The 14,471-nt window shown below is 39.5% G+C and overlaps 1 protein-coding gene across 1 annotated transcript; it reads right to left on the bottom strand.

Annotated features, from left to right (window-relative positions):
* Nucleotides 1-5,243: 5,243 nt before the first annotated feature.
* LOC131679680 (uncharacterized protein K02A2.6-like) lies at nt 5,244-9,365 on the bottom strand. The gene has a single exon (XM_058960416.1). The coding sequence runs from the start codon at nt 9,363-9,365 to the stop codon at nt 5,244-5,246; it is 4,122 nt and encodes a 1,373-aa protein (XP_058816399.1).
* Nucleotides 9,366-14,471: the final 5,106 nt, after the last annotated feature.

Raw genomic sequence — 14,471 nt, forward strand, 5'->3', positions numbered from 1 at the left:
CATTTCCGATCTTCATTTTCATTTCCGGTCTTCGTTTTCATTTCCGGTCTTCGTTTTCATTTCCGGTCTTCGTTTTCATTTCCGGTCTTCGTTTTCGTTTCAGGTTTTCGTTTTCGTTTCCGGTCTTCGTTTTCATTTCCGGTCTTCGTTTTCATTTCCGGTCTTCGTTTTCATTTCCGGTCTTCGTTTTCATTTCCGGTCTTCGTTTTCATTTCCGGTCTTCGTTATCGTTTCAGGTTTTCGTTTTCGTTTCCGGTCTTCGTTTTCGTTTCCGGTCTTCGTTTTCGTTTTTCGGTCTTCGTTTTCGTTTCCGGTCTTCGTTTTCGTTTCCGTTCTTCGTTTTCGTTTCCGCTCTTCGTTTTCGTTTCCGCTCTTCGTTTTCGTTTCCGGTTTTTGTTTTCGTTTCCGGTTTTCGTTTTCATTTCCGGTCTTCGTTATCGTTTCAGGTTTTCGTTTTCGTTTCCGGTCTTCGTTTTCGTTTCCGGTCTTCGTTTACGTTTTTCGGTCTTCGTTTTCGTTTCCAGTCTTCGTTTTCGTTTCCGGTCTTCGTTTTCATTTCCGGTCTTTGTTTTCATTTCCGGTTTTCGTTTTCATTTCCGGTCTTCGTTTTCGTTTCCGGCCTTCGTGTTCGTTTCCGGTCTTTGTTTTCGTTTCCGGTTTTCGTTTTCGTTTCCGGTCTTTGTTTTCATTTCCGGTCTTCGCTTTCATTTTCGGTTTTCGCTTTCATTTCCAGTTTTCGTTTTCATTTCCGGTCTTCGTTTCCATTTCAGGTCTTCGTTTTCGTTTCCGGTCTTCGTTTTCATTTCCGGTCTTCGTTTTCATTTCCGGTCTTCGTTTTCATTTCCGATCTTTTTTGTTTCATGTCAGGTGTTTGATCTCATTTCCGGTCATCATTTTTGTTTCTGGTTTTTGTTTGCATCTCCGGTGTTGCTTTTCATTTCCGGTTTTCGTTTTTTACTTTCGGTCTTCATTTTCATTTTTGGTGTTCGTTTTCATTTCCAGTTTTCGTTTCCATTTTCTGTCTTCGTTTTCGCTTCCGGTTTTCGTTTTAACTTCCGGTCTTCGTTTTTATTTCCGGTCTTCATATTCATTTGCGGTCTTCGTTTACATTTCCGATTTTTGCTTTCACTTCCGATCTTCATTTTCGTTTCCGGTTTTAGTTTTCATTTCCGATCTTTGTTTTCTTTTACGGTTTTCGTTTCGGGCTTTCATTTTCGTTTTCTGTCTTCGTTTCTGGTGCTTGTTTCCGGTTGTTGATTTTTTAGCTAAAGTATAATAACATAGCCAGTGACTGTAGTTTACTTGAAAATTTCAAAAACGTGTAGAGAACTGTAATCTTCTAAATTTGTCACTTGTATTATAAGTCAAGTTCATGAATAATTTTCGTTAACAGTATTAAGTATAAAGTTCATGCACTAAATTGCATATTTATGTACTCTTTCATGAAGGTGGAAACGTAGTTTATGATTTAGATTTTTTTTTCACGTGTACGAATGGTGAAATCGTAACTAATGCACTATGAATCATGATCTAGTTTAAGAATTGTGAATAGATCACTAAATTTTATTCCGTGTTTCGTGAACTGTAAACTGTCGCACAGTCTTGAAATATTCTCGTGAACTCTATATTTGTAGGTAGTTTTCATTTTGTGAACTAATTCACAACTATGGATACCAGATTATCATCAAGTTATAATAAATCATGTATCAGTTCACGTCGTTTCGGCGAATCGTAAACTATATTCCTATACTTGTAGATAAAATCACGAGCTAGATTTATGAATAGTGTTCGTAAATTCCTGAACTAGTTCACGGACGGACAAATGATTTTGTAATGACATGGTGGAAACCGTGACTGAAGTTCACAAAAAACGAATTTTTTGTGATTCAGGTGATACGGTAGGAAAATTGAATACCGTAATAAAACACATAATTTTTGTTCACATTACTTTTTATTCATTTAATTGTTTCTGAATTCATAGTACATTTTTCGCGAATTCGAGAACTGTTTCTGTGTAGAGATAGTCTCATTTTAGGGGGACAGGCGTAGCGTAGTTGGTAAATCGATTGCCATGTTCGCAGCTCACCTGGGATCGATTCCCAACTCCGCACATAGGGTTAGAGATTTTTCCAAAAGAGATTTCTCTAACCTGAAAAGAAGCGAATGACGCAAATTACACCAATACACTTACAGATTGGTATGCCCTCTGTACAGAATCTTAAACACACTTAAATTTTATCTCGGTCATTATCTGCCAGGCAGACAGATTAAAGGGTCGAGATCATCGCACAAATCAGAACAATGTCACCCAGTTTAAACAATTCAATATGCAAAAATGTGCAATGCTAATTACAGCCATGGAGATTATCCGTTGGACATTTTCCAACTTGACACGTTTGTAGAATTTCTGCATAATCCCGGCGACAATTATTTCAACTAAACTGCCGTGCCCTAAATCGAACCAAAGGCCACCATCCAACTGGCGAACAGCAATTAAAGTTTGGCACCCTCGCACTGCAAGTGACAGCTCCGGGAGTACATTCTATTGTGGAGATTGACCGTCTCTCTTCTCAGATTTTACAGCCAGTTTACTGAGAATAGGATAATTACAACCATTCTATTGACAATAAAAAATTATCGTAGTAGGAAGTATCAGCTTGCTCGTGATATCAACGATCAAACCAGGGCGACGACATCCTTCCACGGAATGGCGATGATGACTGACCGCAACGCGGAATCTGGCTCACGGCTTCAAAGCTTGGCTTTTCCACCAGACGCGGGAATTTGTCGTTCGCCGCATCATTGTTATGCGAGGCGGCTAATTAAGGTTCAAGTTACCTTTTTTAAGCATGTGTTAGAATTGAACGCTTGGTAGTGTGCGTAGGAAAATTTGTGTTCAGCTTTCCCACCGGATTATCCATTTAAACCTTTTTAAAACTCTAAAAGAAGAATATCAGTCGATTTATTAGATCATCACGATTCAATTCATGCAAAATACCTGCTGGAAAAACCATCGGCTTAGCTAAATGGTGCTTTTGAAAAAGTGGCTGTGGTTTTTTCATTGCGCAGTTGTGTTGCGTACCCCAGCTCGGTGTGGTAGTGTGATAAAAAATCACAGCCACTTTTTCAAAAGCACCATCCAGCTAAGCCGATGGTTTTTCCAGCAGGTATTTTGCATGAATTGCATCGTGATGACCTAATAAATCGACTGATATTCTTCTTTTAGAGTTTTGAAAAGGTTTAAATGGATAATCTGGTGGCAAAGCTGAACACAATTTTTCTTACGCATACTACCAAGCCTTGAGGTAACTTGAGCCTTAACAGTACTTTAATGAACTTTTTATACGCTTGAGAGATGCCAAAATGAGATTTTTTTCATTAATTTCACAGTTCATGATTATTTATGATTTTTCTGGTTGCAAATATTCCTTTTCTTCGAAAACCATTCGAGCATCGGCGTACTCACTGAATCGATATAATATCTCCAGCCGGTTTGCTGGCGAAGGTAAGTTGGATTTCTCACAGGAATTGATGTTTTTTGGAACTTTACTGGGCAATTTATAGCGGACTTGGTTTCGTAACATCCCTATGCCTACGTGCCATTGGCCGCTGCAGGTTTCGTTTTTCATCTCAATTTATTGCACTTGTGAAAAGCTTTTTTCGCGGCATTCGCCGTACGGTTTCTTTCCGAGTGGGAAGATTACCGAGGGTAACGTAATCAATATTTATCGCAAAGATTATTGTTATTGACTGTCTGGCGCGACGGGTGGGAGGATGAAAGCTACGTTTTATGAGACGGGATAATTGGGCTGTTTGAAAATGATAATGGTCTTTATGTACACTGGTTTAAAATTTGAAAATCGCGATCGTTTTGCATAATTATAGAATCGGTAAAGAAGGTCTTTGCTATATTTAGTACAGGGAAATATATGGACCTTAAAATTGGCCGAAAGAAGAAACTGTAAACTTGATTCGATTAATTCAACACTATGGTCTTTTGGATTCCTGGTAAATAATTTGACATTTGACTTGATCTTTTGTTTATAGTACATAAGTAGTTGAACTGAGTTCAACTTGAACTAAGAGCACAGAAAGGCTCGATTCGAAATGTGTGTGAATACTTGCAACTGCCATTTTAAATAAAGCCAGCGTAAGAAATACATTTGGCAAAAGTTTGTAGGTAGGCACAGACAGTGCCGGCGTGAGGTTTTATTTTGCCGCTCGGGACAGAAAGTTAAATTTTATTACGGACGTATCAAAAGAGTCCGATTATTTCCCACCCTTGACCGGTAACAAATATGATGACTGGGTGCCTTTTAGCAGAATGCCGATTGGTCAAATGCTGATTGGCCGAACGCCATTTAACCGAACGAGTAATTAGGTTGAATGCTATTCTATTTATCTGAATATCCATAATAGAGAATTCCATAGATACGTACTGTTAAAAACCGCTGTGAACAAACGTTCCGTAACGTGAGTTCCGAACGCTCCCCAATTGAGAACTGTCACTGACTCAACGTACACGGAAGCGTAGTGAAACAAACAGGATAAAACGAAAATACGCGGGCTTTTTCGTGAGTCGCCTAATCGTTGTTGGACGATATTTCCCGGGTTCTTTAGTCGTAAAACGTCGCTACCGATAGTGCCATTCTGCGCAGCTGTATCAAAGGACTGTTCATAGTATATGAAGCTGCTGAGCCTGCATTGAGATTAGCTCGATCTAATTCATCCGGATCAAGCTTATATCGCACTTACGTTGGCCAATACGAACAGGCAAGCAAACGTGAGTTTAATACACATTAATAATTCATTGCTTCTGAATTAAATACCCTAAAGTGAATTCCTAAAATTTATTATCCTATATTCTGAACTTGTAAAACCTAAATTTTGTATCATAAATTGTATAACCTAAATTAAGATGTGCCATTGAATAACCTAAAATTTTAACCTAACCTAAATTCATGCATGTTGTAAATGCAGACACGGAAGAAAAGACAACTGTCGCTTAGTGGTTTACAACAACGAATGAATCTTTATTTTTCTTGTTAGCGTACTAGATACATTGTTTAGAAATGGCCAGTTGGTAGACTGGCTATGTCAAGGTAGTATAATAAAGGTATGGATTTAAAGGTGAAACAACATTATAACATCTCTTCCTCCCTGGAGAAACTTTCTGCCAAACGGCTATCAATCCCAATCGTTTACGTTACCATTATGCTGTTCGTTAATACGTTAGTAGCGATCTATAAGTCCAGCTTACGAGGAGGTCTTCTTTCGCGATTAGATCTACGAATGGAGTCATTGCCTGTCTCAGTAAAAGTTTTTGCTTTTTCCCTCTGCTTGGTAGTTGAACCTGAACCAGTAGCACTAGCCGCAATGCTGACAGGCGTCTTAGTATTTTGTTCGGAAGAGTCAATGGAACGTGCACAATCATCTGGAGTGTCCAATGATGGTTTAGCAGCGTCCTGCTCGAGTTCCGGGTTAATTGTGAAGTTGTTCCGTGTTGAGTTCAACATGCCGTCGTAATGTCTAGGCGTACCGATTACAGATTTGTTTTCTATGTGAGCTCTCCGAATCAAGGGTCCTGGTTTCAACTGGTCAACATGGCGTTTCCACATCCTTCCGTCATTTAGTTTAATCATATAATGAAGTTTTCCCATCTTCTCTGCTACTACCCCAAATCTCCATTTCTCTGAACTCGACAAAAAATCTCGGGCAGCCACACTGTCATTTACTACAAACGATCGCACCTTTTTCTCTTCCCCTCGCGAAGTATTTTGCATGCCAGCACTCGGTATCATTAAGTCAACTCTCGATCGAATCTGTCGCCCAAAAACTAACATCGATGGGCTCTTTCCAGTTGCAGGGTGGACGGTTCGTCTATATGCCATTAATATCTTCTGAAGTGCTACATGGACCTCAGAACGTGGACACTTTAAAGCCTTGATTTTGTCCTTGAAAGTTTGCACATACCGTTCCGCTTGACCATTCGTGGCAGGGTGGTATGGTGCTCCCATCTTATGTGTTATCCCGTTTTTCTTAAGAAATTGCTGAAATTGGTCGGATGTAAACTGAGTGCCTCGATCAGTCACCAACACTGATGGCAGCCCAAACGTAGCGAAAAACTCCCTCATCATTTTGATGGTCGTATCCGTAGTAATGTCAGGAATGACTTTTACCTCAGGCCACTTACTATGAGCGTCAACGATGATCAAGAAATACATACCCATGAATGGTTCGGCGAAATCAGCATGAATCCTTTGGAATGGTTCGCAAGGACGCTCCCAGCAGTGTACTGCCACTTTCGGAGGGTTACTTCTTGTTTGAGCACAATCGGTACAGTCTCTGGCCAAGTCCTCAATATCTCGGTTGACATTTTCCCACCAGCAGTACGATCTCGCGAGTGACTTCATCCGTGAAACGCCGAAATGGCCGGCATGCAACTCGTCAAGAACTCGGGCTCGCAGAGGAGACGGAACGTACACTCGAATGCCTCTCATCAAGCACGTTCCTTGCATTGTAAATTCGGTTTGATCCGTCCCAAATCTGAAACGTCCATCAACAGCTCTTCCTGTTTTCAATCCTTGAATCAACTCCTTAACGCTTTTGTCTTCGGCAGTGAATCTTCCGAGCTCGTCCACCGTAACTGGAAGATTTTCAATTTGATTGATCTGAATGATGTCGCTTTCCTCTATTTGTTTCATGTTCCTAAGATTGGTAACCGGCAAACGTGACATCCCGTCCGCATTTCCGTGGTCTTTTGATGCACGGTAACAAATTTCAAAATCGAAAGATTCAAGAAACACGGCATAATGTTGCATACGCAATGCGCATAATGTAGGTAGGCCTTTATTTGGCGAAAAGATCTGCACAACAGGCTTGTTATCAGTCACGAGAGTAAATTTCCGACCATATAAGTACTGGTAGAATTTTTTAACACCGAATATTATCGCATAAGCCTCTTTATCTATCTGAGTATAGTTCTGTTGAGTAGAATTTAAAGTTTGAGAAGCGTACTGAATTGGACGCTCAGTACCATCTGGGTAGATGTGACTTAATACAGCTCCAACACCGTACGGCGAAGCATCGGTAGCTAACACTAATGGTAGATTTACATCGTAATGTACAAGCATTCGATCAGACTGCATCTCCGCTTTAACCCATTCAAATGCTTTCTCACAGTCATCTGTCCAAACGAACGGTATCTTGTCCTTCAAAAGGTTATTTATAGGGTAAAGTTTTGTACTCAGACTTTTCATGAATCTACCGTAGTAATTCACTAGACCAAGGAACGCTCGGACCTGATCACGATTCTCAGGACGTGGCATTTTCTGAATAGCTTCTACCTTCTGCAGCATCTTATGTATGCCTTGACTATCAATAACGTAGCCACAATATTGAATGCTATCAGCAAAAAACTCGCATTTGGTCAGATTGACGCGCATGTTGTGCTCTTGGAATCTTTTCAAAACCTCACGTAATCTGCGAAGATGCGTTTCATCATCCGGTCCGGTAATTTTTACGTCGTCCAAAAACACAGATACTCCGGGAATTCCTTGCAGAATTTGGGATATTTCTCTCTGAAAGATTGCAGGTGCAGAGGCAACTCCGTACATCAACCTTGTCGGTTGATACAGTCCGAGATGCGTATTCAGGGTTAGCATCGCTTGATTCTCCGGACGAACTTGCATCTGTAGATATGCTTGAGCAAGATCAAGTTTGGTGAACTTCTTCCCTCCCGCCATGTTTGAAAACATCTCATTTATAGTAGGCAAAGGATGTTCGTCAACTAGTAAACTCTTATTCACCGTAAGCTTATAATCCCTACACAGTCGAACCTTGTTTGCAGACTTCATCACCGGTACGACAGGAGTGGCCCACTCACTATGGTTTACTTTCACCAGTATACCATTTTCCTCCATGCTGAGGATTTCCCGTTCCACAGTATCGCGAATTGAGAACGGTAAGGTACGAGCTTTAAGAAAAATTGGCTTTGAATCAGGTTTAATGTGCAATGACGCTTGAATTCCATTAATTTTACCGATAGACTCTTCAAAAACTGCAGGGAACTCCTCCATTAATCCCTTTACAGCTTGTGGTAGCGGGTTGCACAAGGAAATCCTATCTACGGAATCGAAACGCATAATGTCATTCCAATCCAACTGTAGCGCACGCATCCATTCACGACCCAACAACGGATGTCGCTTGGTATCGACCACGAACAAACGTAACTGATTGCTCTGACCGTTATACGCAACCTCCGCATCAACAATACCGTAAACTCTAATTTTATTCCCACAATAGCTTCGTAACTCAATATCAGTTGGATGTAATGGTAAATTTGTCAAAAACTTGAGTCTGTCAGCATTGCTTATTAAAGACACTGGGGATCCACTATCAACCTCAAATTTGATTGGTGAGCCACCTACCCTAACCTTGAGATTAATTTTTGATAAGTCTTTCGAATTGTGTTCTAATTTGCATATATCAATCACATGAATTTCATCTTCGTCCGAGCAATCTGACTGTGAGGCACCACCATCCTCCACTAGGTTCGTCGAATGTTTCTTTGGCTTGTACTTGTTCGCATTACTTTGGCTATAATTCGGTTTAGAACTGAGACACACCCGCTTTAGGTGTCCTTTCTTTTTACATAAACTGCAAATTTTGTCTCTGTGCTCGCACTTGTTGGCCAAATGTCTCTCACTTCCACAACGGAAACACAAAAATTTCTTAGTAGCAAAATCGGTTGTAGACTCCTGTCTTTTTGGAAACTTCCCCTTATCCACCAGGTTCACATCCTGCATTCGTCGATTAAGCACGTCGGCCCCATCACCGGAGGCCTCCATGGATAACGCAGTTTGCTTCGCCTTATCATAAGTTAAATCTCTCTCTTCGATCAAGCGCGCCCTAATCCGCTGGCTTCTCAGGCCAAACACCAGCTGATTCCGCAAACCTTTCGACAAGTAATCGCCAAAGTTGCAATATTTCGCCTCCCGCTGCAGTGCTGTGATATATTCTGTAATCGATTCACCTTCCCGTTGTGTGCGTTGACGAAACTTAAAAAGCTCAACCATCTCTAACGGTTGTGGGTCGTAGTACTCTCCCAAGGCAGTAACGATCTCAGCATAGGTTTTCGTTTCCGGTTCAGCTGGTGACATATGATCACACAGTAGATTGTACGAATCGGCACCCATGTAATGAAGCAGCATATTTCTTCTATTGTTCTCTGGTATTCCGAAAATCTGACAAGCGCCTTCAAATCGCTTCACCCATCTTGACCATTTTGATTTGTTTTTGTCAAATGGCTCAAACGCAAACATAGGCGAAACCGCTGCAACCTGCACTTCGGCTGGATTTGACATTATTTATCCTTTTAAGCAAGATCGAGCACGAGAAAATGAAATTAAATGTCGAAATAACAGCGCACACGAAGAAAATAATATGTCATTTACGCACACTTTCGCAGAAAATCGTTTGTGCACGATAGCTTCACATGCAGCCTACCAGCAAAATGGTGCCCGCAAACACTCCGTGCAGTACGATGAGAAGCAATTTGAAAATGTGCATCCTCACAATAATTCCTTTTTTTCGATGGGCCCCCTTGTGGAGTCCCGATTTTCCGGATCTTTCCTTTCTTCTCGCGCAGGTATACGAGTCCGCTCGTCGCCAACTGTTGTAAATGCAGACACGGAAGAAAAGACAACTGTCGCTCAGTGGTTTACAACAACGAATGAATCTTTATTTTTCTTGTTAGCGTACTAGATACATTGTTTAGAAATGGCCAGTTGGTAGACTGGCTATGTCAAGGTAGTATAATAAAGGTATGGATTTAAAGGTGAAACAACATTATAACAATGCAAATGTCATGCTTATTGATATAACCAGAATTACATGCTTGTTTTGTGATAGGATTCATTACCGAGAATAGCGCTGTTGAACCATCTTGTTCTATCGCGGTAAATAGGAGAAGATACTAAATGTAAGTTGGCATAATTATGTTTGAATTTCCTCTAATCATACAAATAAATTTTAGCTTTAAATCTGTCCCTACTGAGACTGCTGTGATGAAGTATTTTATTCTTCCGGGAACCCCGCGATCCGAACAAATCCGCTTGGTACGCTTGGTCAATGTCGGCAGATACTCACGGACCCTTCTTCTCCAGCATTGGTCCACCAAGTACTGGGTCATCTTCCAGCTGTCCCGGAGTGTTGCTGCTTCAGTTATAAACGCGACACATTAAGCACCGTAAAGCAGGAAGTGGTTGGGTGTGAGGTCCTCTTGGTCGACGTCGTCTCGCGGAACGTAAGTTAGCGGTCGCGAGTTAACCAACGCTTCCGCGTCCACCACAACAGTCTCTAGCACCTCATCGGTAGGATGACGAGTATGTTCTGCGACGGTTTTTCGTGTTTCTTTGCTCCAACATTGCTGAGGAAAAAACGGTTTCGGAACCCTATATAAGCGGTTGGACATAAAAGGGTAAATTTTACATTTCATTTTATTAGTATTATTTATCATATTAATTCTATTAATTTCATTAATTTTTTTGTTTTATTCGTATTAATTTCACTATGTTCGTTCATTTCATTCTTTTTATTTATTTATTTTTTTATTTATACTATTATTTTATAATTTTTTTCCAGTTCATATATTTCATTGTTTTTTCAATTTATTGATTCTGTTCAGTCGTTTTTTTATTTATTTGAACCAATTTATTAGTTTGAAGCAATTTAATTTATTCTGCTAATTTTATAACTTTGTTTTAATATTGTTTAATTTTCTATTTTTTTTTAATTCTTTAATTTGGTAACTTTTTTTTAGTTTTTTTAGTTTTTTTTTATTTTATTTGTTTTATTGCTTTTCCATAGGGGAGACCGGGGCTACTTGGCTGTGTTTTCAGTTTTAATTTTTTACCGCTTTGGTTAGGAACACGTTGCATTAGAGGGCAGACTGTTGGCGACATTCTTTATTTTTTCAAAGTGTCTGTTACGTTGCACAGTGTTTTTTTGCCAAAATTGTGGGATCTATTATTTATTTTCAGCATTAGTCCCTCTAAAAGTGAGATACATTTACCAACTTTCTTGAAAGTGCTAATATTAAAATTAAGTCTTCGGCAAAGTTGTAGAGCGAACTCAGCTCTATCGAGGCTCTTCGTGCGGTGAAGCCTAAAAAGCAATTCCCGTATTTTTTGGGGAAGATACGGGAGTCCTTGTGTACGTTATCTGAAAAATCTTATCAGATTACCTTTGTTTGGGTTCCCTCTCATTGCTCTATCCCGGGCAATGAAAAGGCCGACTCATTAGCAAAGGTGGGCGCATTAAATGGTGACATATACGAAAGACCAATCTGCTTCAACGAATTTTTTAGTATTTGTCGTCAGAGGACGCTCAACAGTTGGCAAACCTCGTGGAGCAATGGGGAACTTGGACGATGGCTACATTCGATTATCCCAAAGGTATCAACGAAGCCTTGGTTCAGGGGGATGTGGGTCGGGATTTTATTCGTGTAATGTCCCGACTTATGTCCAATCACTATACCATGGATGCGCATTTGCGGCGTATTGGGCTTGCGGAAGGTAGTCTGTGCGCTTGTGACGAGGGCTATCACGACATCGTGCACGTTGTCTGGGTATGCGCCGGGTATTGTGACGCCAGGTCTCAGTTAAAGAATTCCCTTCGGGCCCGAGGTAGACCACCCAATGTACCAGTCTGAGATATGCTGGCAACTCGTTATTTCCCCTATATGTCCCTTATTTATACTTTCATAAAAACGATAAATATCCCAATTTAGCCCCTCTCTTTTTATTTCTCGTTTTTAGAGTCTCCTCCTGCCTTGTGGAACCGATCAGCTCCAGAGTGCCACTATGTAACCGCCGTCGCCCTTTCCACTACGCCTGCATAGAAGGAAACTGAAGCGAGAGCGACTCGAGGTCCTATGACTTTTGAAGGATTCCCCGGGGGTCCGAAGAATACCATCCGCCAATCCGGTACTCGACGACTTACTAGACTGAGGCGCAAATTTGTTTCGCTGATCCCCCCCCCCTCCCCCGTTTGAGCGAAAGTTGCAAGTTTTGCTCTTCTTTCCCTGTCACCATACGCCTTCTCTCCCCTGTCCTTGATACAACTGCTGCTACACTGATGTGGAAATAAGCCACCCTCTGAATATCTTGACCAAGCATAAGTTTTCGTTAAAAAATATCAAATTAGTAATCTGTATTCCTAGTTTTAAGATTGCTATAATTTTTACTCTTTATTGAAACTCTTATCCTCCATCTTGTAAATAGAATTGTATCCCTAGTTTTAAGATATCTGTGAAATTTCTCATAAATATTTGTTCCCCCTTTTGTGTACTAAACTATATTGTTAGTTTTAAGATAACTGTAAAATATTTCGTAAAATACTATTACTCCCCCTCTTGTATATAAAACTGAATCCCTTGTTTTCAAATTTTTCATAAAAAATCTCTCGGCCCTCTCTTGTATATTGAATCTTATTTCTAGTCTTAAGATAGCTGTATACTTTCTTTTCGTTTGTAAAAAAATATTTCAACATTGTAACCTCCTAGTTTTAAGATATCCAAAATGTAAAAACAAAAGAATTTGGCACCGCCAAGCTAACGCATTTGTGCCTATCAAATAAACGAAATGAATAAAAAAAATATCAAATATTATTCATGTATTCGTGAACCGTGTTCATGATTCCTAATATATGTCACGATCCAATATCCTTGCTTGTGAAATAGTTCACGAAATCATGAAATATAATTCATGTATTCGTGAAATGATTCATGATACCTAGTATAAGTAACAACTCACGTTAATTTTTGTGAAATAGTTCACGAAATCATAAAATATTATTCGTGCATTCGTGAACTGGTTCATGATGCCTAGTGCATTATTTACAATCTATTTTGTGTGCTGGTGATAGTTAGAAGATATCACTAATCATTTTTAATTTCATGCAACATGATAATGAAATTTTCCCGTGAACTCTTTCACAAAATTTGGAGAATTTTTCGTGGAGTAATTTTTATTCCATGCACTGTTTTATGAAACGTCCAGCTGCTAGCGACCATAGTAATAGACACGAGCAATAGATACAAAAAAAAACTATTAGGACCTTGAGCATCGTTATTCGTTTGATAAGGTTAATGGTGATGTCCGGATAGAAAACGAAAATTGCGCTGAGAATTCCAAATAGTGTGCGTGATACAATTCACAGAACAAGATTTCGGGAATCAGTCACATTTTTATGATCCAGTTCATATCGTCACGTTATTCCGAATAAAAAACCGATAGTAACCAAAAAGTAATAAATCACAATTAGGCGAAGAGTATTTACGAATACCAAGGTAAAACTGCTGATATCATGAACATTAGTCATATTACTCTTCGTGTCAAATTTGGAAGTAAGTTTTAAAATAAAACATTACGATAACATGAACAGAAATTACGAAAATCATGACTAAGATCCTGAAATCATGAACATGAATTACTCTATTTATGACTAAAATATGCAGTTACAAAAATTGTGACTTAGATCCTGAAATCATGAACATGAATCACTCTACTCACAACTAAAATATCACGATAACGTGAATAGAACTAACAAAAATCGTGGCTAAAATCCAGAAATCATTAATTTTAATCTCGCTAGTCTGGCAGAAAAAAATGAATAAGGTAGCACAATAACGTGATGAAAAATCAGAAGAATCGCGAATAGGCTCTTGAAATCATGAACATCATTTGACTGTCGGCTGTATATTTACAAATCATGAACTAGAATCACTAAACATGTCTAGGGAACAACAACAGTACCCTAACCAAACATTCCAATGTAACGCCATGTATATATTCGGGGCGAACTAGTTTTTTGAAAACACAAATCGTTTTATGAATTCGAGGTTTATTCCTCATAATTTCAGGAACTTGGTCATAGTTTTCGTAAAATGTTCAGTTCATGAAATCGTGATCTTTTGTTCATGAATTTATGACTGGCTTTTTTCATGGACGATTCCATAGGGATGATGAGGGAAGGTGGGTTTAGGGAAGGATGCTGTGTGATGGGGGGATAGAACGAGATTAGGTTGACGATATTCAGATTGATTGCATAACCTTTCTATATGGGAAAGGCAAAAAAGTAAGGTGAACTTATAAATATGGGACATCACTTTTTTCACTTAAACTACCATAACAAACAAACAAAACGCACCAGGGCTTCTAAATTTCGAGAAACATCGTTGATTAAGCTTCAAAATAAACGCTAAAAAATTGGTGCAGTTTGTTTGAATAGAAAAAAAGTTATTCTGAGAAATTATGGTGAACGTATAAATGTGGGACACACTGTATTTTCCCATGAAACCAGTGCCAAAAACATCAAGCAAAGTGGACGGAGGTCCAAAGTTGTGCAAAGATATGAAATTTGGCATCTGAGTTTACTTTGCTATTTGTCACAATGAGAGGTAATGGAAA

Source organism: Topomyia yanbarensis, chromosome 2 (genome assembly GCF_030247195.1).
Source record: "Topomyia yanbarensis strain Yona2022 chromosome 2, ASM3024719v1, whole genome shotgun sequence".
NCBI lineage: Eukaryota > Metazoa > Arthropoda > Insecta > Diptera > Culicidae > Topomyia > Topomyia yanbarensis.

Coding starts and splice junctions, on each gene's coding strand:
- LOC131679680 (XM_058960416.1), bottom strand. CDS start 9,365: ATGTCAAATCCAGCCGAAGTGCAGGTTGCAGCGGTTTCGCCTATGTTT.